Source organism: Physeter macrocephalus, chromosome 20 (assembly GCF_002837175.3).
Source record: "Physeter macrocephalus isolate SW-GA chromosome 20, ASM283717v5, whole genome shotgun sequence".
Taxonomy (NCBI): domain Eukaryota; kingdom Metazoa; phylum Chordata; class Mammalia; order Artiodactyla; family Physeteridae; genus Physeter; species Physeter macrocephalus.
This window is the reverse complement of record NC_041233.1, coordinates 96,358,279-96,381,806: the sequence shown is the minus strand read 5'-3', so window position 1 is coordinate 96,381,806 and position 23,528 is coordinate 96,358,279. Positions and strand designations below refer to the sequence as shown.

At 36.1% G+C, this 23,528-nt stretch overlaps 1 protein-coding gene across 1 annotated transcript in view; it reads left to right on the top strand.

Moving 5' to 3' along the window:
• Nucleotides 1-23,528, top strand: part of WRN (WRN RecQ like helicase) — a 127,628-nt gene that overhangs the window by 17,989 nt on the left and 86,111 nt on the right. The window contains exons 2-9 of the mRNA XM_055080921.1: nt 7,751-7,855; nt 8,511-8,623; nt 12,339-12,484; nt 12,953-13,101; nt 13,841-13,990; nt 15,204-15,273; nt 20,169-20,283; nt 22,220-22,652. Coding sequence (XP_054936896.1) covers nt 7,763-7,855; nt 8,511-8,623; nt 12,339-12,484; nt 12,953-13,101; nt 13,841-13,990; nt 15,204-15,273; nt 20,169-20,283; nt 22,220-22,652 — 1,269 coding nt within the window. The 5' untranslated portion in view covers nt 7,751-7,762. The remainder of the gene's footprint in view (nt 1-7,750; nt 7,856-8,510; nt 8,624-12,338; nt 12,485-12,952; nt 13,102-13,840; nt 13,991-15,203; nt 15,274-20,168; nt 20,284-22,219; nt 22,653-23,528) is intronic.

Genomic DNA, 23,528 nt, shown 5'->3' with positions numbered 1-23,528 from the left:
CCCGTGCTCCGCAACAAGAGAAGCCGCTTCAATGAGAAGCCCATGCACCGCAACGAAGAGTAGCCCCTGCTCGCTGCAACTAGAGAAAGCCCACGCGCAGCAACGAAGACCCAATGCAGCCAAAAAAAAAGTTATTCCAATCTAAATGATTTCAAGTTTGATTTTAAAAAGTTTGAAAATTTTAGTTTTATAAAGAAGATAAAAGTTTCCCAAAATTTCATATTCACACTCCCAGATCCCCTTACCAGCATGCCGTAAAAATAGTTTCATTTTCTGACTGTGCCATGAACTTGAAAATGTTGTCAACTTTCGTATAAAACTTCATTTTTAAATGAAGCAGGCAATTGAGAGTCATCATGTATTTGAGTAAAATCAACAGATATCAAGCTTACTAAGCTGAATAGTTGACAACCTTGATAAAAAAGAATTTCTACACAAAACGTCCCTGTAAGTATTATCAATGGATTCAATAGGAAATATATTAATCAAAGAACTGAAAACGGTGGAAAAGGAAAATTGGAGGGTAAGAAAGGAACTAAAACATTATTTCCTAAATAAAATACTCAATAGAATTACTGTGGTAGAACAAATATGGCTGAAAATTAAATCGGTATTTGTTGAATGCACTGAACAACTCATTGGTCTTAGGAAGCCTACTTGATCTTTCCTGTCTTAGAGGACTTCCAGAGGAGTTGTACTGATGGGCTCAGTGTGTTGGTGGGCTAGGCCTTGAGATTGCAACTGGGGAGACCTGTGAATAGAGTTATTGCCTCCTAGTGCTTCAGTGGAAGACTTACAGTCTCTTTGTCCTCAGTTTGCAGCTTCCTGAGGGACCCTAAGAGCTGAGGCTGCTGATGGTAAATAGAGTTATACGGGTAAAGTAAAATAACAATCCACCCAAGGGATCCAGCATCAGGGGAAAGAAGACCAACAGAACATCCAAAATAGGAAGCTCCCATTGACACAGATCTTTGAAATAGTTAGTCTATAACTTCTACGAAAGAAAGAAATTATAAGCACATTTAGGGAGACTCAACTAGAGTACAAAGAGACTTTCTGAAACTAACAATCGAGATTTCAACATTATAAAAATTCAGGAGGCAAATTGAAAAAGGACTATGAAATGAAGTTGAGAATGTTGAGAATGAAATTAGCATCTTGGAAATCAAGTGGAAGAAGTCTCTTTGAAATACAGAACAAAATTAAGGAGGACGTCATCAGGTAGGAAAAAATAGACACCAGCAGAAGAAACTCGGGCAAGAAATTCACTGGAATGTGAATAAATGCTGTAGAAGGAAAAAAGGAATAGATAATGGCAATTAATAACTTAACTAGTAACAGGGGTATATTAATTTGCTACAGCTGCCATAATTAAGTACCACAAACTAGAAGACTCAACAGAAATTTATTGTTCTACAGTTGTGGAGGCTAGAAGTACGAAATCATATTCTTGGCAGTTGTTTTTTTTCTGAGGGCTGTGAGGGAAGGGCCTGTTTCTGGCCTGCCTTTGTGGCTTGTAGATGACTCTTTTCCATGTGTTTCTTCACATCATCCTCCACCTACACATTTCTTGTCTCTTGTTTCCAAATTTCTCCTTTGTATAAAGACACCACTCATTTTGGATTAGGGACGACCCTAATGACTTCACTGAAATTTTGTTACCTCTGTAATGACTCTATCTCCAAACAAAGTCACACTCTGAGTTATTTGGAGATTAAGACTCCAACCTATCTTGTTGGTTGGGAGAGATACAATTCAACCTATAACAGGGGGAAAATTTTCTCATCTTAAGTAAAGACTTGGAAAGCAGTCTTTTCCAAGGACTCACTGATTCCAAGGAGAGTAAAGAGTGTACACTTAGGCTCTTAAAAATATGAAAATCCTTAAACATCTTTAATGCTCCCAGATGGGAAAAATATTACTCACAATTGAAGAAAGCATCAGAAAAACAATGGACTTCTTACTTGTGACATTAAAAGGCAGAAGACTGTAAGAGAACATCTACAAACTGCTGAGAGACTGTTATGTTCAGCCAACACATCATTCTCTTACCTATTTGAAAAATAGATTTTCACATATGCAGGGGATCAGTGCTTATCACCTACATATTCTACTTGAGGAAAGTAATTGAAAAAAAACCTCTGAACAAACAACTGAATCAGAACAGAGATTCAAGATTGACAAGATTAAGGGAAGAGGAAACGATAGTAAGCAATATATACATTTACATTTATATAAACATATTGAAATGGATGATGAAATTGGTAACATAAATGTTTAGAAAATAATAAGGATTCTTGAAATAGAAGAGTAATACTAGAAAACTAACAGGCTGTAGCCAAAACCGTACCAGCAAAAAAACAGTAGTTAGAAGGGTGGGGAAGTCAAAACATTCTAAGAGTTTGCCTTGCTGGGTAGAGGGACAGTGCAAACGTCAGGTCTTGGTGGGGAAGGGATATAGTTTTACTATTTTGCTGAGATAGTAGAGTAATAGGATGGAAGAAAAGTGAAATTTTAACACTGGCAATGGTAAGAGTATGAATGGTAATTTCACACAGTTGGAAAAAGTGGACAAATAAGAGGAAACTGAAGAAAGGAAGGTAAATATTAATCAAAGTAAGATGAAAGGGAAAACTCAAGTTCTTACACTAACTGTGAATGAGATGAATCTCCTTATTGAAAGACAGATGTGTTCAAATTGGGCTGTTCAAAACCAAAACCAGAAAAATAAACCACAACAAAAATCCCAGGTGTATGTTGTTTAAAGCCAGCCTTTAAAAAAGTGATAAAAGTTGAAAAGTAGCAGGTAGTAGTGGATAGATACGTGAGATTATTCCAGGAAAGTCCAAACCAAAACAAATCAAAATATATTATTTATTTCAAAGTGGAGCTTATTATCCTTTAATGGCTCAAAGTGAAGCATTATGAAATGATAAGACTTGATTTTAGAAAAAGACGTGTCAACGTTGTTCATACTCAACAGCGTAACAGCTAAGTACATAATTTAAAAATTATATTATTCAATGACTTGGATCCCTCCCAAGAATAACCTTTATCTGATCAATGATTAAAATCCTCATGTAGGGACTTCCCTGGTGGTCCAGTAGTTAAGACTTTGCCTTCCAAATGCAGGGGGTGCAGGTTTGATCCCTGGTTGGGGAGCTAAGATCCCACATGCCTTGGGGCTGAAAAAACCAAAACATAAAACAGAAGCAATATTTTAAGAAATTCAGACTTTACAATGGTCCACATCAAAAAAAAAAAATCTTAAAAAAAAGAAAAAGCTTTAAAACAAAAATCCTCATGTATGCTGAAGAATTTCCCTACTGCAAATTATTCTACAACTTAACTTTTTCTGTATGCTTTTTATCTGTCCCGAGATCTAAGTAAATTTGACACAAATGTTAGGTTTGTAAACAATTTTACTTTCAAATTCTTTGCTTGGAGGCATCTAGACAGAATTTTGTATGCAAAAAAGAGTATTTACGTCTAAAAATTAGACATTTTAAATTAAAATGATTTTAACGTTATAGGTGGCTGCAGGGAAGAGTTATTGAAGTTTATTTCTGTTTTGGCAGTGTGAATGAATTACTTACAGAATTCCAAGATTTTATAGTTGTTTTTATAGAATTGTTTATTATTTTCAGAAAACTCAATTTTCTGGCAGTTTTGCAAATGATCTACTCTGCATGTAGCAAAAGCTTGTTTTCCAGTTTAATAAAAATGTATTTTAAGGTTAAGAATAGACTCTCCTTTCCTGTGTGTGTGTGTCTGTGTCTGTATATGTATATGTATATACACATACTTTAGGATCAACTTTTGACTGTCCTGTCAAGGGTTTTGGATTTGTGGCAAATATAAACTTATTAATAACCACTAACATTTGTAAAATGCCTTACAATGAATAAAGCATATATAGTTCATATATTTTATCTTATTACATATAATGCAGGTGGTAGCACTAACTTTTGCGTTGTCAGTTCTGGTTCACTGAAGCATAGATCTTCCCCAATGCCAAACTTTGCTAATGATTCAGAGAGCACCAAGTGCAGATGGAATTTTTTTTTTTTTTTTTTTTTGGAGGAACCCCAAACTCTCACACACAGAATCCAAAAATGTCCTTTTCTTCTGCATTAGTACATGTTATGGTTTTGGATTAGCAGAATAGTTTTGAGCAATGTGTGCAAAAAAAAAGAAAAACTGCGCAAAGGAAGTTTTCATTTTGAAACTCCTCCGTTGTATATTTTCTAAATTACACAGCTTACTGATGTTGACTTAAAAAATATGTACTACGTGAGAGTTGTGAGTTAAGTTTTATTTGGGGCAGAATGAGGACTATAGCCTGGGAGACGGCTTTCGGATAGCTCTGAGAAGCTGCTCCAAGGAACTAAGGGGGAAGGTCAGTATATATGTGATTTTGGTGAAGGGGAAGTACATGCAATCAAGCACATATTTTTTGCAGAAGGTTTCTGCTAGCCACGAGGAGCAGTTGTCACCATGAAGGATTTTAGTGCTTTTCCAGATATGAGGAGATGCAAGAGTTGGGCTCATAAAATCGTCTCCTGAAAATATTGAACTCTCTGAAGACCTGTTCTGCCAGTTTTTCCCAGAGCGCAGAGGGCCTCATTCCTGCCCTCCACGCTGAACTCCTTTCAGGGGGTGTTGAAGGTCAGCAGCTGCAGCAGCACATGGTTTAATCCTTGTAGAGGTAGATGGCAAGTGCCAATGGCAAGTGCCAATTGTAGTTGACAGGGCCCCCTCATGGTCATAAATTGGACCATGATTTGGGAGGCATTTCATGACCATTTTGTCCTGTGGTGCTAGGAAGGCTCATTCCTAGGTCTGGCAAAAATTTCGCTGATAGTCCACTCAGTGTGCTATTACTGGACTAGGTCTTATTAACAATAATCAAAGGACCACCTGTCCTACTAGTCTGTTATGGTCCAGAAAAAAATTCCGCCTTGTTGCATCCATCTTCACATATCTAGAGTTGCACTATTACAATTATTGATCTCATTTAAAACTATGTATTTTTGTTGGGGGCTCAGTGACACATTTGGTAATGCAAGAAACAGCAATCTTGTAAAACAGGCAAAATACAAATAACATAGCTAGCAGTATTATTAAAGTCGTAAGTAAGAATTTTTTAAAAATTAATTAATTAGTTTATTTTTGGCTGTGTTGGGTCTTCATTGCAGCGCGCGGGCTTTCTCTAGTTGCGGTGCGCGGGGGTGGGGGGGTGGCTTCTCATTGCGGTGGCTTCTCTTGTTGCGGAGCATGGGCTCTAGGCGCACGGGCTTCGGTAGTTGTGGCTCACAGGCTCTAGAGCGCAGGCTCAGTAGTTGTGGCCCGCGGGCTTAGTTGCTCTGCGGCACGTGGGATCTTCCCGGACCAGGGCTTGAACCCGTGTCCCTGCATTGGCAGGCGGTTTCTTAAGCACTGCGCCACCAGGGAAGCCCCTGGATTGATTTTTAAAATTAGCATAGGATCATGCCCATGATAGGAAAACATTTGATTCATATGCAAAGGTCCAAGAAGTCAAGAAAATGTTATAAAGGATCATACAAGCCAGGTCCAGGATCTTGGACTAGCTGTCTACTTCTGATGTCTTCTTCCTCTCATCCTAGTGTGAGTGTAGTTTCTCCTCTGAGCATTGTTTTAAGGTGATTTTGAGGTCAGCCATAATCTCTATAGGCCAGTCCAGTGTAGGGACCCTTTGTAAGCGGGAATTAATCTGAATCAGTTCTCTTCAGTTTCAGTGTGCATGAGCTAGTTAAGAGTCCCTGATAAGAGTCCTTCTGTCTAGGTTGGAGATCATCCTTTAAATTATGTCTTTTCCAGTATGCATAATCCCCTGGTTGCAGGTCATGGGGCATCTGATCTTCATCCAAAAGATTACTGAGATAAGCTTCAAAAACAAACTTAGAGTGTCCTTTTAATAATTTAATTAAACTTTGCATTAATATAACCTAACAGCAAGGAACCATCTAGGAAGTGAGTCAGTTAAATACAGACCTCCATTAACAAAACTGGGATTTCTGGGATTTAATATTCATTGAAACATAATCTTTTTTCTCTCTAAATTTACCCTCATTTCTTCCAAATATAACCAAATTAAGACCAATTTGTTTGCAAAATAAGTCTGGTCTCAATAAACTTGGCTTGATGATTCATATAACCATAATTGATCATATAGGCTTTTTTGCTTTGATGAAACTTTTATAAGGAGTCTCAAACTGAACTTTTAAAAGACCTCTCAGGGCTAGGGAAGTCATGACAATGGCTTATCACAGATTTCGCCTAACAGATCTAGGTGAATTCCTCCGTTTTCAAGGTCCCCCAAATACCTTGAGATTTCTGTCACAACTCTCATGTTGTGCATTTTTTTTAAGTCTATACTGACTACCCCCCATTTTCCAGACATAATTAATAAAGCCAGAATTCCAGGCTTATTTATGATAAGCAGCCTAGATAGGTTAGTTATATCTGGCTAACATTTTCTGGATAGATACTCTGGTATTTTCTGCTAGTGGATACCATTGATAGATTTACAAGGCTACCATCCAGTTTGAGGTCATTAGCACATTTGGTGGTTGAGGTCTTTCGTTCCTTCTTCCCCAGTAGGGCCAGTGAGTTCCCCTTTCCTGCTGTTAATCCTTTCCTTCCCAGTGCATAAGAATGATGGAGTTTGTTCTGTATGGAAAATTTGTTTGCCAAAGTAATCTTTAAAAATTTTCTTTCATACATTATTAGTGTTCTCAGTTTTGGGGGTTTATGCTTGGGAAAATGAGCACTTAAATGGATACTTGCTGGATATTGTTTAATTTTTTCAGAATTTGTATTGCTAAATATCAGTAGGGATAACAGGCTATCCCATAATCATAAATAGTTGCTTTGATTATTTCGTACTGACATTGTTTCATCATAAGAATCTTCAGGTGTATACTAAAAACTGCTGTGCCTTTACTAGAAATTTGAGATAGCAGGAACTAAGGTTGGGGTTTGAAGAATTTTATTAAGAACTTAAGGCCACTTCAGTTTAGTGTATTAAGTCACATGAGAATATGGATCTGTTTTATCTTTAAAAGAAAGAGTATGTCATGGTTTTCCTATTAATTGTATTTTCTACAACCATTCTTGAATTGTGGTTTATGTTGAGTAGAGCCCTCAAAGCTCGTAACAGATTTTTAAAAAATATTCTCAACGAAACTCTTACTCTTAGGGAGACTGGTTCACTTGTTAGGCCAAGAGTGTAATTAAAAACCCTTAATATAGAAAAGCTTATCTGTCTCAAAATTCTCTTCAGGTAGGCTTGTGAACAGTTTAACAGTTTGATGAGTTTACTTAGATCTTAGGAAAGATGATAAGAAAATTAAAGTTGTCAAAAATTTATAGCAGTTTATACACCCAGATATTCTCATTGTAAATGAGATAAAGATTATTTTTTAAAAGGATCAAAGTCAGAATAATAAAATTTTGAAACTGCTAGAACCTTAGAACTCAATTAAACTGGCTCACTTATTTTGAAAAGAGGAAATACTAAATGTATGGTCATTAGAGCTAGCACGTTGTATGTTTCTTTTTCTTTTGCGATTCAAGCTTTTATAACCTATATTTGGGCCTAGGTGCCGTAACTTAATTTAAACATGTATATTTATATCTTCAATCATATTGCTAGGTCTATCTCTGAGTTTTCTTACAAAGACTGTATTTATTCACAAAGTAATTGTTTTTTGGATTTTGTAACTAGAACCTTTTAAAGATGAATGAGCAAACATTGGAAACAACACAGCAACGGAAACTTCCTAAATGGATGTCTATGCAGAAGAAGACATATAGTGTAGAAGAAAGAAAGGTATGCCGTTCATTGATTATTCTTTCAGATGGAAAATTTAATGTGCATTTGACTGTAAAATGAGTCAATCCTAACTTGTAAACTTCAAGCCATTGTTTACGTTTAGAGTTGCTGTTGTGTGAATGAACCAGGATCTAGTCATTGAATGGATGAATGGGATTAAATTTTAACTGGGTTTACAAAAATGAGAATTCTTACTCTATACTTTCCCTTTGTATCTAGTTTACATGGTTGACCTTGCCAGTTTGTTCCAATTCATTTAATAATTTAGACAGTATTTATTTTGGTGAATTTTTTGGTTAAGTGAGTTTTAAGTCTTCATAGATTTAAGCTCCATCAACCAGTCTTCAGCATTTTATGGCAACATTATTGCATGTAGAGTACTAATATAATTGAAGAAAAAGTTTAATAAAATAAATGCTTTTATGAAAATAGGATTAGAAGTTTGCAAATAAATTTGTTAGAAAAATAATTTTACAGTGGGTAGCTTTATCTTTGTTAAATTGTCCGTATGACTTCATTAATCTATAAAGCATTAGTTGATAAAACTTAGAACTATAATTTGAATGCTTCAGTGAACTTTATTATTTCAGTGAACATTTATTATTTAATGTGAATTTTATTTGTGCCTTTTCGGAATTTTGTTTAACTCAAGGCATCTATTCAGAAGAGTGTTTTGGAAGATGACCTCCCCTTCTTAGAATTCACTGGATCCATCGTGTACAGTTATGATGCTAATGATTGTTCTTTCCTCTCAGAAGATATTAGGTAAAGATTTAAATTTCTTAGTTTCATTTGAATTTGGACCCTTAGAATGTAACTATTATGGTAATATTTGTATGTGTATTGAGTTTTATAGTTGAGGGGTGTTCAGTACATAATTACTGATACATGTAAAATATCACTGATAAGTTCTAATTCTGCTTTTTAAATAAAAACTTAAAATCACTGAATTAAATTTGTTATGTACCTGTTTGTTCATTCATAAGCCTTTCTATTACTCTAGCTAATTTTTTTAAAAAATTTTTATTTATTTATTTATTTTTGGCTGTGTTGGGTCTTTGTTGCTGCATGCGGGCTTTCTCTAGTTGCGGCGAGTGGGGGCTACTCTTTGTTGCGGTGTGCGGGCTTCTCACTGCAGTGGCTTGTCTCATTGTGGAGCATGGGCTCTAGGCGCACAGGCTTCAGTAGTTGCGGCACACAGGCTCAGTAGTTGTGGCTCACGGGCTCTAGAGCGCAGGCTCAATAGTTGTGGCACATGAGCTTAGTTGCTCCGCGGCATGTGGGATCTTCCCGGACCAGGGCTTGAACCCGTGCACTGGCAGGCGGATTCTCAACCACTGTGCCATCGGGGAAGACCTCTAGCTAATTTTTTGACTTGTCGGTACTTAAGATGTTATATATAGAACACACCAGTTTAGGAAAAACATGGAAAAATTATTCAACCTCTAAAACGCCCCTTTCTATTTCATTAAAAATACCAACATAGTAATATTGAATAGTGATTGTGATTGTCTCTGTTGCATTTAGTTAGCAACAATTATAGCAAATGATCCTTAAAAAGAACATTAAAAATGACTTAGTATTTTTTAAATTGTCTAATTAAAGTAGTACTCTGCAATAATGCAGTCTAAGGCTCTTGAAGCATTTTACAAGGAGAAATAGGGAATTCATTCAGATCTTTGAAGTTATTATACCTGTCTTTTTTTTTTTTTTTTTTAACTGTTACACATTGGCTTAGAAGAAGCAGAGATAAGTTAAGCTATTTATTAATGGTCTCCTGGTAGATGTATTCTAGAAATAGCATTCAGGTGTCCTCACTCCCACTATAGTTATCTGGCTACTTTTGGGACTCATTAAATAGAACTAAATTGTCTCACAGAGAAGGTAAAATCTGTTATTTACGATTATGTATTAACTCTACCATCTTACCTTTGACAATGCTATAGTATGTCCTATCTGAAGGCAATAAGCATGTTTTGAAGAGTGTAGTTGTGATGAATTGTATGTTTTATGGAAGGCAGGCAAGTTTTTTTTATTTTCACCTCCTTTGGTTACTTTAAAGATTTTTGCTATTCCAGGTTTTCAGCAATTAGATTATGATGTGCCTTTGTGTAGTGTGGTTTGTGTTTATCTTGCTTGGGGGTTCAGTGAGCTTTTTGGATCTGTGGGTTTATAGTTTCATCGTATTTGAATAATTTCTTCAAATGTGTTTTTTGTCACATTCTGTTATTCTCCTCTTTTGCCACTCTCAGTGCAGATAGGTTAGATTGCTTGATACTGTGTTGTTGGTCACGAGGCTCTTTCAGTGTTTAAAATTTTTTCTTTCATTCTTTTTTCTCTCTGTGCTTCAGTTTGAATAGTTTCTTTGGCTCTGTCTGCAAGTTCACTTATTTATTTTTTTATTCTGTAGTGTCTGTTCTGCTGTTATCCCATCCTGTGAATTTTAAATTTTGTTGTATTTTTCATCTCTAGAAGTTCCATTTGTTTCTTTTTAAAAATATCTTCTATTTTGGCTCTTATCATATTCATGTTGTCTTTTAAATCTTTGAACATGTTCAGCATGTTTATAAATAGCTGTTTTAATATCCTCTTCTGTTAATTCCACTATACTAGTTATTTTTTCTGTTAAATGATTTTTATCCTGCTTATGAGTCATGTTGTCCTTTTTTTTTTTTTTCATGGCTGACAATTTTTGATAGGATGTTGTGATTTTACCTTGTTGAATGTTAGATTTTATTGTCTTCCTTGAAGGAAAGGAGCTTTGCTCTGTCAGGCAGTTAAGTTACCTGAAGATCAGACTTACATTTTGAGGCTTATTTTTAAGCTTTTTTAGGGCATATCTACGGTAGCCTTTATTCTGGACATGATTTAGCCCTGTAATGGATGTGACCTTTCTGGAGTCTTTGTTGACTGCCCCAGGTGATCAGAAAGAATCTACTCCAACTTTTCAGAACTTTAATGCCTCTTACCTCTATGTAAGCCCCAGGAGCTGTCCAGCTTACAGTTCCCTGGTTTTTCTTTGTCTAGCCTCGTAGTGTCACTGCATGCTTGCACGTCCTTTCCTGCCTAGCTCCCTCCTCCCCAGGACTCTACCCACAACTTCTAGCTGCCTCCTCTTCTCTGGCTCTGAGCTCTGTCTCCCAATTCAGTGCTCTGCTTTGGACTCTCCTCCCTGTTCTGTTATCTGGAATGTTCCAGGCAGAAAGCTGGGGCAGCAGTAGGCCTTACCGTTTATTTCCTTCCCTCAGAGAGCATAGTCCTGTACTGCCCATTGTCTAGTGTCTGAAAACTGTTGTTTATATATTTTGTCCAATTTTCTGTTTGTTCATGAAGGAAAGTTATGACTGATCAGTGTTATTTCATCTTAGCCCAAAGCAGAGGTTGAGTTTAAAAAAATTTTTAAAGTACATTTTTCACTTTTAAAAATTGTGAAATAGGCATATATAAACAATAATATAACAAGTACCCATATTCCTTCCACTAGCTTTATAAAATCTTAATATTAATTTTCTTCAAATCTTTATTAAGACATGAAACAATAAAATACAACTGAAGCCCTTGTATGCCCTTTCTTATTCTCTCCTCTGCAGTCCTCTGAGAGAACTTGTCACGAGTTCAGTGTTTAGCATTCCCTCACATATTTTCTATAATTTTCATAATTTTATATCCTCAAATATCATATACTATTACTTTGCCCATTTAGAAACTTTAAAAATAATGCTATCAAACTCTGTTTATGTTATGCCATTCGTCTTTTTCACTCAACATTTTATATTCTTGAGAATTTTTCTTTTTGGTTTGGTATATGAAGTTCTATTTAAACTTTTATATAATATTACACTGTTTCAATATGTTACAATTTGTTCATTCTCTTGTTGATGGAAATGTAGTGTGTCCGTTTTTGCCAGTTGGAACAGTATTGCAATGAACATTCTTAAACATTTCTGTCTGTGCACATATGAGAGTTTCGTATATTTATGAGAAAAACTTGTCAGTTCATGCTGTTTACACATCTTTAGCTAGATATTGTCAGTTTTTTCCAAGAGGATTTTATCAGTTTAAACATTCACCAGTATGTGAGTGGTCCCACTGGTAGATACCCTTCTCAGCATTTAATATTGTGAAGCTTTGTCAGTCAGGTAGATGTGAAATTGTATAGGTTCAATTTACATTCCTCTGAGTTCTATTGAGATTTTGTATCTTCATATATGTATTTGAATTTATTGGCCATTTGGATTTCCTTTGGGGAATTGCCTGTTCCTATTTCCCTCCTTTTTTTTTTTTGCCCCCCCCGGATTATTTCTCTTTTTAGTACTGACTTTTCAAGGAATTTTTAATATTTTCTGACTATTCATAATCAGTTATATGTATTACAGATATCTTCTGTCTGTGGCTTGTCTTAACATTTTGAATGATGTCTTTAGTTATGTAGAAATTAAAATTTTAATGTAATTAATTTACACTATTTTTCCCCATTTAGCATGAGTGTGTCTTATGGAGATGTGGTAGGATTTGACATGGAATGGCCACCAGTGTACAGTAAAGGGAAACTAAGCAGAGTTGCACTAATTCAGCTGTGTGTGTCAGAGAACAAATGTTACTTGTTTCATATTTCTTCTATGTCAGGTTGGTATCTCTTTTGTTTCATTTTTATATGGTTGATAATTGTATTATGTCAACTTTATCCATATAAAATTAAACTCTTGAATTAACTGGTGCTTCTCTCATCACCTTATGTTTATTTAAGTATTTATGTTCTACCTGATTCACTCATATCCCTGTTTTATTTAATTTTTACATCGTCTCTGTCAAGCGTTGATATTATTCCTGTTTTAGAGAGTAGAGAACTGAAGTGTAGAGGGGCTAAATTTTAGTGATAGGTAGCATTTAGTGATAGGTAGCATTTATGTTAGTTGTTTTTCTATCATTTATCAATCAGGTCTTTTTGCTTTAGGCAAGAAAAGCAACACTCAAGTGTGTTTCTGAATTTAAACTTAAACAGAAGTTTAAGTATAAACATAGAATGTGTAAGAAGTAGAAAATAAATCTATCAAATTTGATAGAACCTATGGAAATAATAAAAAAATGTTACAGTTTTCCCTCAGGGATTAAAAATGTTGCTTGAAAATGAAGCAATTAAAAAGGCAGGTGTAGGAATTGAAGGAGATAAGCAGAAACTTCTACGTGACTTTGACATCAAATTGAAGAGTTTTGTGGAGCTGACAGATATTGCCAATGAAAAGGTAGATATAATATGTATATTATTTTCACAAACAAGAAATTTGTGTTTCACAGAATGTCCCTTCTGTTTTAGATTTTTTTGAAGAAATAATGTAGGCTATATAATGTTTTTGTAAAAAAGAAGTCCCAAATGAGTGTTCCATAATGAAAACCTTCAGTTCTAATCCATTGCCTTAGCAAACAGTTTCTTTAAGCAAGCACCCTCTCCCATATTTAGTATTATTTCACTTTGTTTCATATATATGCAAATTTAAATATTGTATTTTAAGTTTCTCTCTTTAATCCATCTATACCAATATCTTTTTTTTTTTTTTAAAGAGCATAATGCAGCTCTTGTGGTATGATGCTCTTAGTGGAAGTTTGACTATCACTTCCATCAACCATATTTCACCTATTTTATTCATGTAGTCATTAAGTTAAATTCTCATATTAGCCAACTGTTCATTTGGCTGAGAAGTAGAAAGCCTACCAACCTATTCACCTTTTGTCTATGAATGATGCTTCGACAGTCCAAGAATTTTAATACCTACATTGGGGAAATTCCAGAATTAAATTCTTATAATGTAAACTGCAAATGAGGTTTTTAGTGACAGGAAATCTATTAAGGACTATCTCTGCCTTATATTTTGGTGTAACATTTCCAACTTTATGTGTGACATGATCATTTGGTATCAGATAATTAGGAATATCTGAAAATAGAAGGAAATAATTTTTGCTGAGTTGATTTTTCATTACTTTTAGTTGAAATGTACAGAGACCTGGAGCCTCAGTGGTTTGGTTAAACACCTTTTTGGTAAACAGCTTCTGAAAGACAAGTCTATCCGCTGCAGCAACTGGAGTAAGTTTCCCCTCACTGAGGACCAGAAACTATATGCAGCCACTGATGCTTATGTATGTACCAGACATCTTTAGAGTATGATATGTTTGTTAAACTTTATAATAAATTACTTTATAAAAGTTTTATTGTGGTAGTGGCACAAACTTAACTAAAATCTTTTAAATCAGTTTGGCATTAAAAATGCTTAGGAAGAAATTTAGTGAAACTTGTAATTCTGAGTATTAATTAGCAAGTACCAATCAACAGATTGTTTAATACTAGTTATTTTTATTGTCATGAAGCCAAAATAATGTCCAATTTGTATGTAAAAAATGTGAGTTCTCTGAAAACATGAAAGGCAAATAAGCTCAGACTGAGCAAGAACAAATGGTATTGATGATGTATTTTATTATAGGCCACTACAGAATAAAAATAACTACAATACAGTTTCTGTATTGAAACTGGCCTTATTTCTTATGTTTATATTTAAAATGTGGTAAAATTTAGAAAAATTGCCTCCACAATTAGCTTTCTACTGCTGTTAGTCAGATGTATTTTCATATTTACATATTCATACATAATGAAATCTGGCCTTATCTATATATATAGCACTATTGTTTGTTTGTTTCCATGAAATGTATTTTATGTCCCACTGGACTTTTTTCCCCTTATACTTTTATTTGTAGATGAATATCTTATTGTTTACTTTTTTGCATCTGTTTTTATGAATGGAAGCTCCTTTTATTTATAAACAGAAAAAATCAATTTTGTGGGGAAATAGAAAGATAATTTTCCTTTATGTTCTGTTTAAAAAAATCAGAAAACTTGTTGAGAACTAGTACAAGTTCTGTAGCATTTTTATTCATGAGAAATCCATGTGACTTGATTGTTCCTATTAGCAGTAGCTAGAAGGAGGACTATATACACTGATTAACAGCTAATAATGAGATAATGGGGAATGGATATCTGTAGTCAAATAGTTTTCTCTTACTTGATTGTATTTTGTTAGATTCCATTTATAAGTTATTTGATTTCGTTACCTGCTCATAATATTAGACGTTAAAATGTGAAAATTTTTATTTTAAGGTGTAGACAGCTACTTTCTGCATTCTCACAATTGGTGTGGTGAATAAATAAAGACATTTAGATCTTTGCATAACTTAATAGGTTGAATTCAGCTTTTTGGGTGCCTTGGGAATCATTGTTTTAGATTTTTGTAAAGATGGGACATGAAATTTTATTTGGTGATCGTTAGTATACTGTTTTCATTTTTTTGTTTTCCTGTAGGCTGGTTTCATCATTTATCAAAAATTAGAAAATTTGGGAGATGCTGTACAGATATTTGCTAGACATGAAGGTATGTTATGGTCTGAATATAAAAGGTAAAATTTGAATTTGCTCATTTGTGAGGTTTATCTCCAAAAAGTATTCACACATGTGCAAAATATTTAGTATTATTACAACTTCTTGATTGTCTGAGCAGTGTTGACATTAGGATGAGGTCTATTTGACCAAAGCTTAGGGCTTCAGGCATGTTGGTTGTAGCAAAGCAGGAGTTAACTCCTTTTCCTTTGTAGCATTGCTGTTCATTAGGCTTCTAGAGTTGGGTCTTAATAACATCAGTGATACAACCACCCACCTCTCAGTCTGGAGATTACACATCTTTGCTATAAATATTTAAAGTATATAGGATGCTTTATAGTGCCCTGGTTTAAATTTCTAAATTTTCTCAAGGATACGATAACTCTGCTGTTTTTCTCCAAACAGAATGGCCACTTCCTCGCTCCCTCCCTCCCTCCCTCCCTCCCTTCTTTCCTTCCAGCAGTGTCAACCTCACCTTTCTCAAATTTCCCCCATGTATATATGGACGATATTTTCAAATGACCACTTTTGGTTTGTATTATAAGTTTGTGTTTTTTCTTTTATTAAAGGATACAAGAAGATTAGAACATCAGAAAATAAAAAGATATTTGCACATTGTTTCTCACTTAAAATACTAGCTTATTCCCAAGATGGTAGCTAATAAACACTAAATGATATAGTAGTTAAATATATTTTTATTCATTTATTAAATATTATTCAGCCCTTTACGAATGGAGATCCAGCAGTGAACAAGACAGGCACGATCTGTTTCCTGAGAGGGAAACCTACAACTTTATGGGGGATATAGATGAACCAAAAAAAGGCAGTGTAGGAAGATGAGGCTTATGATGTGGGAAAAAAAGGTGTTACGGTTAGCGTATAGGAGAGGCATCCATGCATATTTGGAGGTATTAGAGAATATTTTTTGGAGAAAGTGACGTTTACAGCAAGACCTGAAATATGAGCAGGAGTCAGCTAGCTGAAGAGCAGAGGAGAAGTGTCAAAGGCACAGGAAATAGCAGGGGCCAAGTTTCAGAGGTAAGAGGTATCTATAGGCAACTGAAAGCAGTAAAGCACGGTGAGCTATTGAATATGACAGGGTGAGGGGTGTAGGAGAAGCAGAAAAAGGAAAGCAGATAGGCCATGTTAGGGGTTTACATTTCCTCCTAAGAGCTATTGAGGGTTTTAAGCACAGGAGTGATGTGAATTACATTAAAAAATACGAACTTGGAGTGTAGAGCAGAAAATGGGTTCTGGAGGGCAAGGGTCAGAGTGGAAAGACCTGTTAGGAGGCTGTGCCCATAATCCAAGTGAGAGGTGATGGTGACCTGGCTTGGTTGGTTGTGTTGAGGATGGAGAGAAGTGGATAGATGCAAAAGACATTTAATAGGGCAGTAGAATGAAGAGAGTTTAATGCGATGGTGTGAGCCACGTACCAAGGATCAGTCCTGTGCTGTTGGCATGAGCAACAGTGATGAGAAACACTGAAGAGGTGGAGCGGGCTTTGGGGTCGAGGAGCCATAGAGTTGACTTTAGGCACGTTAAAGAAGGAAGCCTGCGAGCCAGCGAAATGGAGGTGGTGGCCCGTAGGCGCTTAGATACCCAGCCTGTAACTCAGGGGACAGTTTGAATTAAAGGTAAAGAATTAAGAGTTTGAGATAAAGAAGTGGGGCTGAGAGTCTCGAGGAACTCTTAGTATTTAATGTTTGCATGGAGGAGGGGACACCAGAGGAGCTGCCATGGGCATAGAAGGAAATGAGGAGGCGGAGTGTGCAGCAGGCCAAGTAAAGAGCATGTTTTTTGTAGGAGGGTGTTATCAACTGTTTTAAATTTTCCTGAGAGTCTGAGAAGCTGAGGACTCAGAATTAGTCCTTGGATTTGGCAATGTGGCAATCATTTGTAATCTTTTACTGCAGCAGCTTTGGTGTACTGGGTGACAGAAGGGTATATTGAGGAGAGAGTGGTCATGGGGGCACAAAAAAGGGTCACAGGCTTGGGTACCATGAAGGTACTATAACCGAAGCAAGAGTGGAGTAGTGGAATGATGTGGGAGAAATCACGTTTGCGTGAATAGAGGACTAAGATGTAAGGAAAGTGAGAAAGCTTGTGTAAGTGACTTTTTTTTTTTAAGAAGCTTGGTTTGGAAAGGGAATATTTATTCATTTATTCATATACCGAATTTGTTGGGTGTTTATTATGGGTCAGGCAGTGTACCACTTGCTGACGAAAATGCACTGAATAAAACAGACCAAACCTCTTTACTTCATTTGCCTGAGTGAGGGAATGATGCCCAAGGGGAGAACATGGAAGGTGTGAGGGGAAGAAATAGCAGAGTGTCTGAGGGACAGTGAGTGTAATTGAGGTGCAATGAGTAAGAGTGGGAAGAATAGGAAATGATGCCAGGAAAGTAGCTTTTGGGCCAGAGCACGTAGGGCCTTACAGGCTGTGAGTCTGACTTCATATTTTATTAATTAAAATAAATACAATGATGTGAAATCCTTACAGGGTTTAGAGCAGCAGAATGATATGATTAAACTTTTATCTTGAAAGTATTTTTCTGGATGCTGTAGGAGGGCAAGTGTTTCAGCAGGGAAGCCGGTTTGGAGGTTCTTGTAATAGTCCAGACAAGAGATGATGATTGTGTGGATTAGGCTGGTAGCAGCAGAGGGGTGAGAAGCGGTAGAGGGTGTATTTATTTGCTGATGAATTCTCTGTGGGGGGTGAGATGTAGAGAGTGGGAGAACAATCGGTATTTTGGTTGGATCCACTGAGTGAATGCGAGGGTCAGTCACAGTGGAAAGATTGTGAGGAGAGCAGATTTGAGTGAGAAAAATCTAGATTTTAGTTTTGGCCATGCTAAGTTTTAGAGGCTTATTCACATCCAAGGAGATCTCTTAGTTGGAAACATGATTCTGGAGTGCGTTCAGGTGGTTGGAGATATAACTTGGCGGTCGTCAGCATACAGATGGTAGTTAAACTGGAGAAGATAAAATAGGGAGCGAGTGGAATAAAGAAGAGAAGGGGCCCAAGTATTGACGTCAAGGGCACACCAACCTCTAGCGGTCAGGAAGATGCGGCGCATGCAGCGGAGAGGCCTGTGAAGGGGCAGTGATGGAGGAGGAAGCACAGGAGGGTGGTGTTCAGAAGCCAGTGAAGAAAATGTTGTGAGTCCAAGTAAGTCATCTGTTTTCAGTGCCTCTGAGAGTTTGAGTGAGATGAGCAACTAGGGTTAACTGTTATATTTGACTGTGGGGGCCGTCGGTAACCTTCCTAAAAGCAGCTTTTGGAAGAGGCTTAGTGGGAGTCAGTTTAGGAGAAAATGGAATTCGAAAATTTGAAGACAGTGAGTATGGACAATTCTTTCTTTCAAGGAATTTTGCTGTAAATGGGAGTAGGGATATGAATACAGACTAATCAGCAGATTGGTGGGGGAAGACGAGATAACTCTCATTGTTGTTTCTGTTTTCTTAATGAAGTAGGAAGTGAAGTTGTTCTCTGAGTAAAAGGAGGGACAGGCAGGTGTTGGGGGCTTGAAGAGAGAGAAAGAGGTATGAAATAGTCATCTTGAGAGTGGGAGAGTGGGAAATGTAGAATAATTAACAGTCATTACTGAGGGTTCATCGAGGTCTGTGCATGAATTTAAAGCAAAATGTCATAATCATAATTGTGTTTTATTTTCAGCTATATTCAGCTGTTTGGGTATAGGCATCAAGTAGGTAAAAAAAGTGGGTTTAGTTAGAGTAGTGTTTTGCCATAGGAGAAGGAAGGAGCAAAAGAGTTGAGTCCACAGGAAGGAATGATTAATATGGGTAAGGAAGGACCGTAGGACATGGGTGATGGGGTGAGTGACAAGGGTGATGGGTAAGGAAAAGGCGGTAGGTCAATGGACTTGGTTCTGAAAGTGTGAAAGAATTGTTGTATTGGGGAAAGCGTGTTGGAAAGAAAGATAGCATGCAGGTGTTCAGAGGATGGAATGCTTGTAATTGAAGTTTGGAAATGGTGACTTTACTGGCAATTGTAAAATCAAGGGTATGGTTATGGGAAGGAGTGGCTGAGGTCAGTTGAGGAAAAGATGGTTGGAAATGGAGGGACTGTGGAACTGAAAAGGCCATACTCTTAGGTGGCCAGGAATTATCAAGTTACCTGTGAATGTTGAAGTTACCAGGAATTATCACAGGAGTAGTAGGGAAGGAAGAGACAGTGAACCAGGTGCCGAAATCTTCAATGAATGATGTAATTTTGAGATCACAGGATAACTGCAGCAAGCAGGAATAGCTAATGGTGTGTCCTGTGTCCAGTGCTTCCGAGGAGCCGGGTGGACTTGTAAAGGACACAAGAAGTGGTGATGAAGAGTAAGGAATTCTAAGCAGGGGAAGGGTTTGGGAAAGGTGGGCAGGTTTTGTGGTGTTGATGGAGACCCATCAGACAGAATGAAGCTGCGAGTTTGGAAGATGATCACTGATTAGAAAGGCTTGCATTTTGTTTTGTGATGACTGGTAATGAGGGCAGTGAGGAATGGCTGTCGGGTAAGGTTATGTTTACCAAACTGTATTTAGTACAGAGCCTCCCATGTGGTGTTATATTGATTTCTGATTTTGAAATAGTGCAGGTCGGTTCCGATTCTCATTTCTGCTTTCACCTCTGCCTAGGATGATAACCACTGGGTTGTAACATGTATGAATGAAGATCACTTAGAATTTAGTCTAAAATTTTAAAGAGCAAAAATTTGGAAGGGAAATAAAGTGACTGAGGTGATTTGCAGATAGGTTAAGGAAGTCTTTTTGTTGGAATTCATTTAAAGAAACAAAATGCAAATTTAAGCCCTAATACTGTTTAAATAAATATCTCTGCTTTGTAGTTTGAAAATTAGTACTGATTCTTTTTTTCCAGAGGAAGAAGTCCTACCTAGTGACGTGAAGAAACAATTGACTTCAGTCTCCGAGGAGATGATAGATCTGGCTAAGCATCTTCCTGATACTTTCGTAAAACTGGAAAATCCACAGAGGTTAAATATTTCTGTTTTTATCAATTCTGTTTGTTCTTATTGCATTTTCCTATATATAGTGAAGAATTACTGTTCATTAGGGTAGACTCATGCTTGCATACATGCACACAGACTGATGTATAAATTTGAGAAATATCTTTCCAATTGTTAAATTGTGCACAGAAAGTTTGAGGCTTTTCTGTCTGCTTTGTAGGATGTTTTATGAAGCAAAGGAAAATAAAACTCCTAAGTTCATATGAAAGAAAATATTGAAGATTCAAAGTTGTCTCTTTCTTTCTGTTTACGCTCATTTTTCATTTATATTTATAGTTTGGTTACTTGAAATCTATAAATAAAAGCAACTTTTAGTAGCCTCATTTTTCTGGTTTTTAAGTGATTATTATATAAAGAAGTCTGCCTAATCAGGAGGCGGTTAAAACAAGAGGCATTTAGATTTTAAAGACTATTTTATAGCCGAAGCATTAGATAACTTGAGATATTTGGATTAACAGACATTGGACTACTGGTGCCCAGCAGCTGATTCTTCTTGGAATCAGGCCTGGCTCTGTCCTTAATTGCTGAATGACTTCCTTGTTAAACCTCTAAAAGCAGGAGTGCTCTTGAACAGTGATTGATTATAATGTGGTAATAAAATTTTGAGGCCAAAATCCTTTGTATGAATATGAAGCAGTTAGTTGAAATAGAATTCTGACTCTGACAAAACGCAATGTTAATGTATTCTTTTTTGGATGAGATTTGTGATAGATTTTGATGGATTTCAAAGTATGAGATAGAAATTCAGCTCTTTTTCAAAGTGATTTTGCCCCTAGCAATTTGTTTCAGTAGTTTTTATGTAACTTTGAGAATTTCTGAAAGAAATAACTGTCAACTGGGGAAAGGTACTAATAAAGCTATTTCGTATTCATTTTTACATTTCTCCCTCCATGGAAGAAGAAAAATCACCATTTACATGAAAAATTACTGTTCACGTGCATTTCAGATTTTTTTCTAGGAATTAGCATATCTATTGAATGTAAATTACATGTGCTTAATGCTTTGCTTTGTAATATCAAAGCTAAGTAATTTTCTTAAAATTTGAGAATGGGGAATACTGGATTCATTTTTTTAAAAAAAGATTTATTATTTATTTATTTATTTATTTATTTATTTATTTTTGGCTGTGTTGCGGCAGGCGGGCTCTTTGCTGCGGCGCACAAACTTCTCTCTAGTTGAGGCGCACGAGCTCAGTAGTTGTGATGCACGGGCCCAGCTGCCCCGCAGCATGTGAGATCTTAGTTCCCTGACCAGGGATTGAACCTGCATCCCCCGCTTTTGGAAGGTGGATTCCTTACCACTGGACCACCAGGGAAGTCCCTGGATTCATTTTTAATAAAGGTAGATCTTGTAAAGTTTGTGTCAAAACAAAAACTAGTTAAATCTCTTTTTTCAGGTTCTTTGTAAAAGTCTCCGGTATTACTTCACTTATTTAGATTACACTTCTAAACCAGGGGAGAACAAAAAAGGCCTCTGAACAGCCAAAATACATGCCGTAAACATGAATTCAAGTTCACTTAACTGCACTTCCAGTGGACTGCGTGAGGCCACATTCAGAGCATATTTGCTTTTCATTTATAAATACAGTTTGACAGGCTTGGATATCTGCTTAACGTGAAAATCAGGTATGGATAAGGAATGACACCATAAACTATTAGTTTGGGACCAAACACTACTGACACTTTAGTAAGCACACAAGTCAGCTGTTGAATGTAGAAGTACCTTGCTGTACTAGAGAGCAGCCCAGAAGCTATAAGCATATAGTGGGTATTAGGGTATGAAGAGCATCTTTAATCCAGTGTGTCCTTTAAGTGAAGATCTTCTTCTTTTAAAAAGCATTTAAACTTGTCCTTAGAGTTAACACAATTAAAATTGAACTCACCTTTCTTAAAATTTTTTTTAGGGTTTCTGTACTATTGAAGGATATTTCAGAAAATCTGTATTCATTGAGGAAGATGATACTTGGTTCTACTGAGAATGAACTGAGGCCCAGCAGTAATTTTGACTTATTACCGTTGGAAGAGCCCACTGCTGGTGAAGTACAACAGAAACAAATTAGAGAACATACAATTTTTACTAAAGTTAAAGGTGAAGCATGGGACACAACACCTGATAATTTAATTAAACATGATGGAGAAAATGTACTTGCAAATGAAGTAAAACAAGAAGATGGATTTGAAGATGGACTAGAAGATAATAAGTTGGAAGAGACTCCAGAAAGAGTTTGTTTCATGTCATTAGATATTACAGAAGATGAACTCCAACGTTTGGAACAACAGGCTCAGGAAAAACATCTTGGTGATGTTACTTGCAAATCTCCTGAGGTACTAAATACAGTAAAGAGAAAACAATTTTCTTCATGGTAGTGGTTGGCTGATTTTTTCTGTAGAGGGGCAGATAGTAAATATTTTAGGCTTTGCAGACCACACAGTTTCTGTTGTTAACTGCCCAGTTCTGCCAATTCAGTGTGAAAGCAGCTATAGACAAACAGCCTGTCTGCGTTTCAGTAAAACTTTATTTACAAAAGCAAAAAGTGGACTGGGTTTGCTACTCCTGACTTAACTATAATAAGCAGCATTTTATAGTGGAAAGATTTTTAGTGTCGATACACATTTGTTATAATTTGCTAAGCATTTCTCCCAGCTAATATATACTTCTTCTTTTTGTGGATTCCCTACATATCTACTAGGGATTCTCTTCCAAACTTGATTTTTGAGAGTAGTTTTATTTCTTCATATGGGTTTTCTTTACTTGATAGTCTGAGAGGGTTTCTAATAAACTGATGTTTTTGCTTGACACTAACCTTTACTGTCATCTAGAGTCAGAAACCTACATTTTTTTCTTGATAGATTATTGTTAAACATTCTATATTTTCTCTCAACTTCATGTTTAGTTTCCTAATTATTATGTTCCGATTTGATTAGTTTAATTTGTGAGATTATGTTTTCCTATTGGCTAACTTAAGCATATTTTTTGAAATAGTAAAGTTGTATTAGAGGAATCATTGTGTTTCTTTTATTGTAAAGACAAAAGAGACATCATATAGCTGTATACTTTTTACCTCATTTGTTTTTCATTAATTAAAAAAATTACCTGTGTTGCTTATATTTGGTAGAATTTTATACATTTTCTTTTTTTTTTTTTTTTTTTTTTTTTTGCGCGGTACGCGGGCCTCTCACTGTTGTGGCCTCTCCAGTTGCGGAGGACAGGCT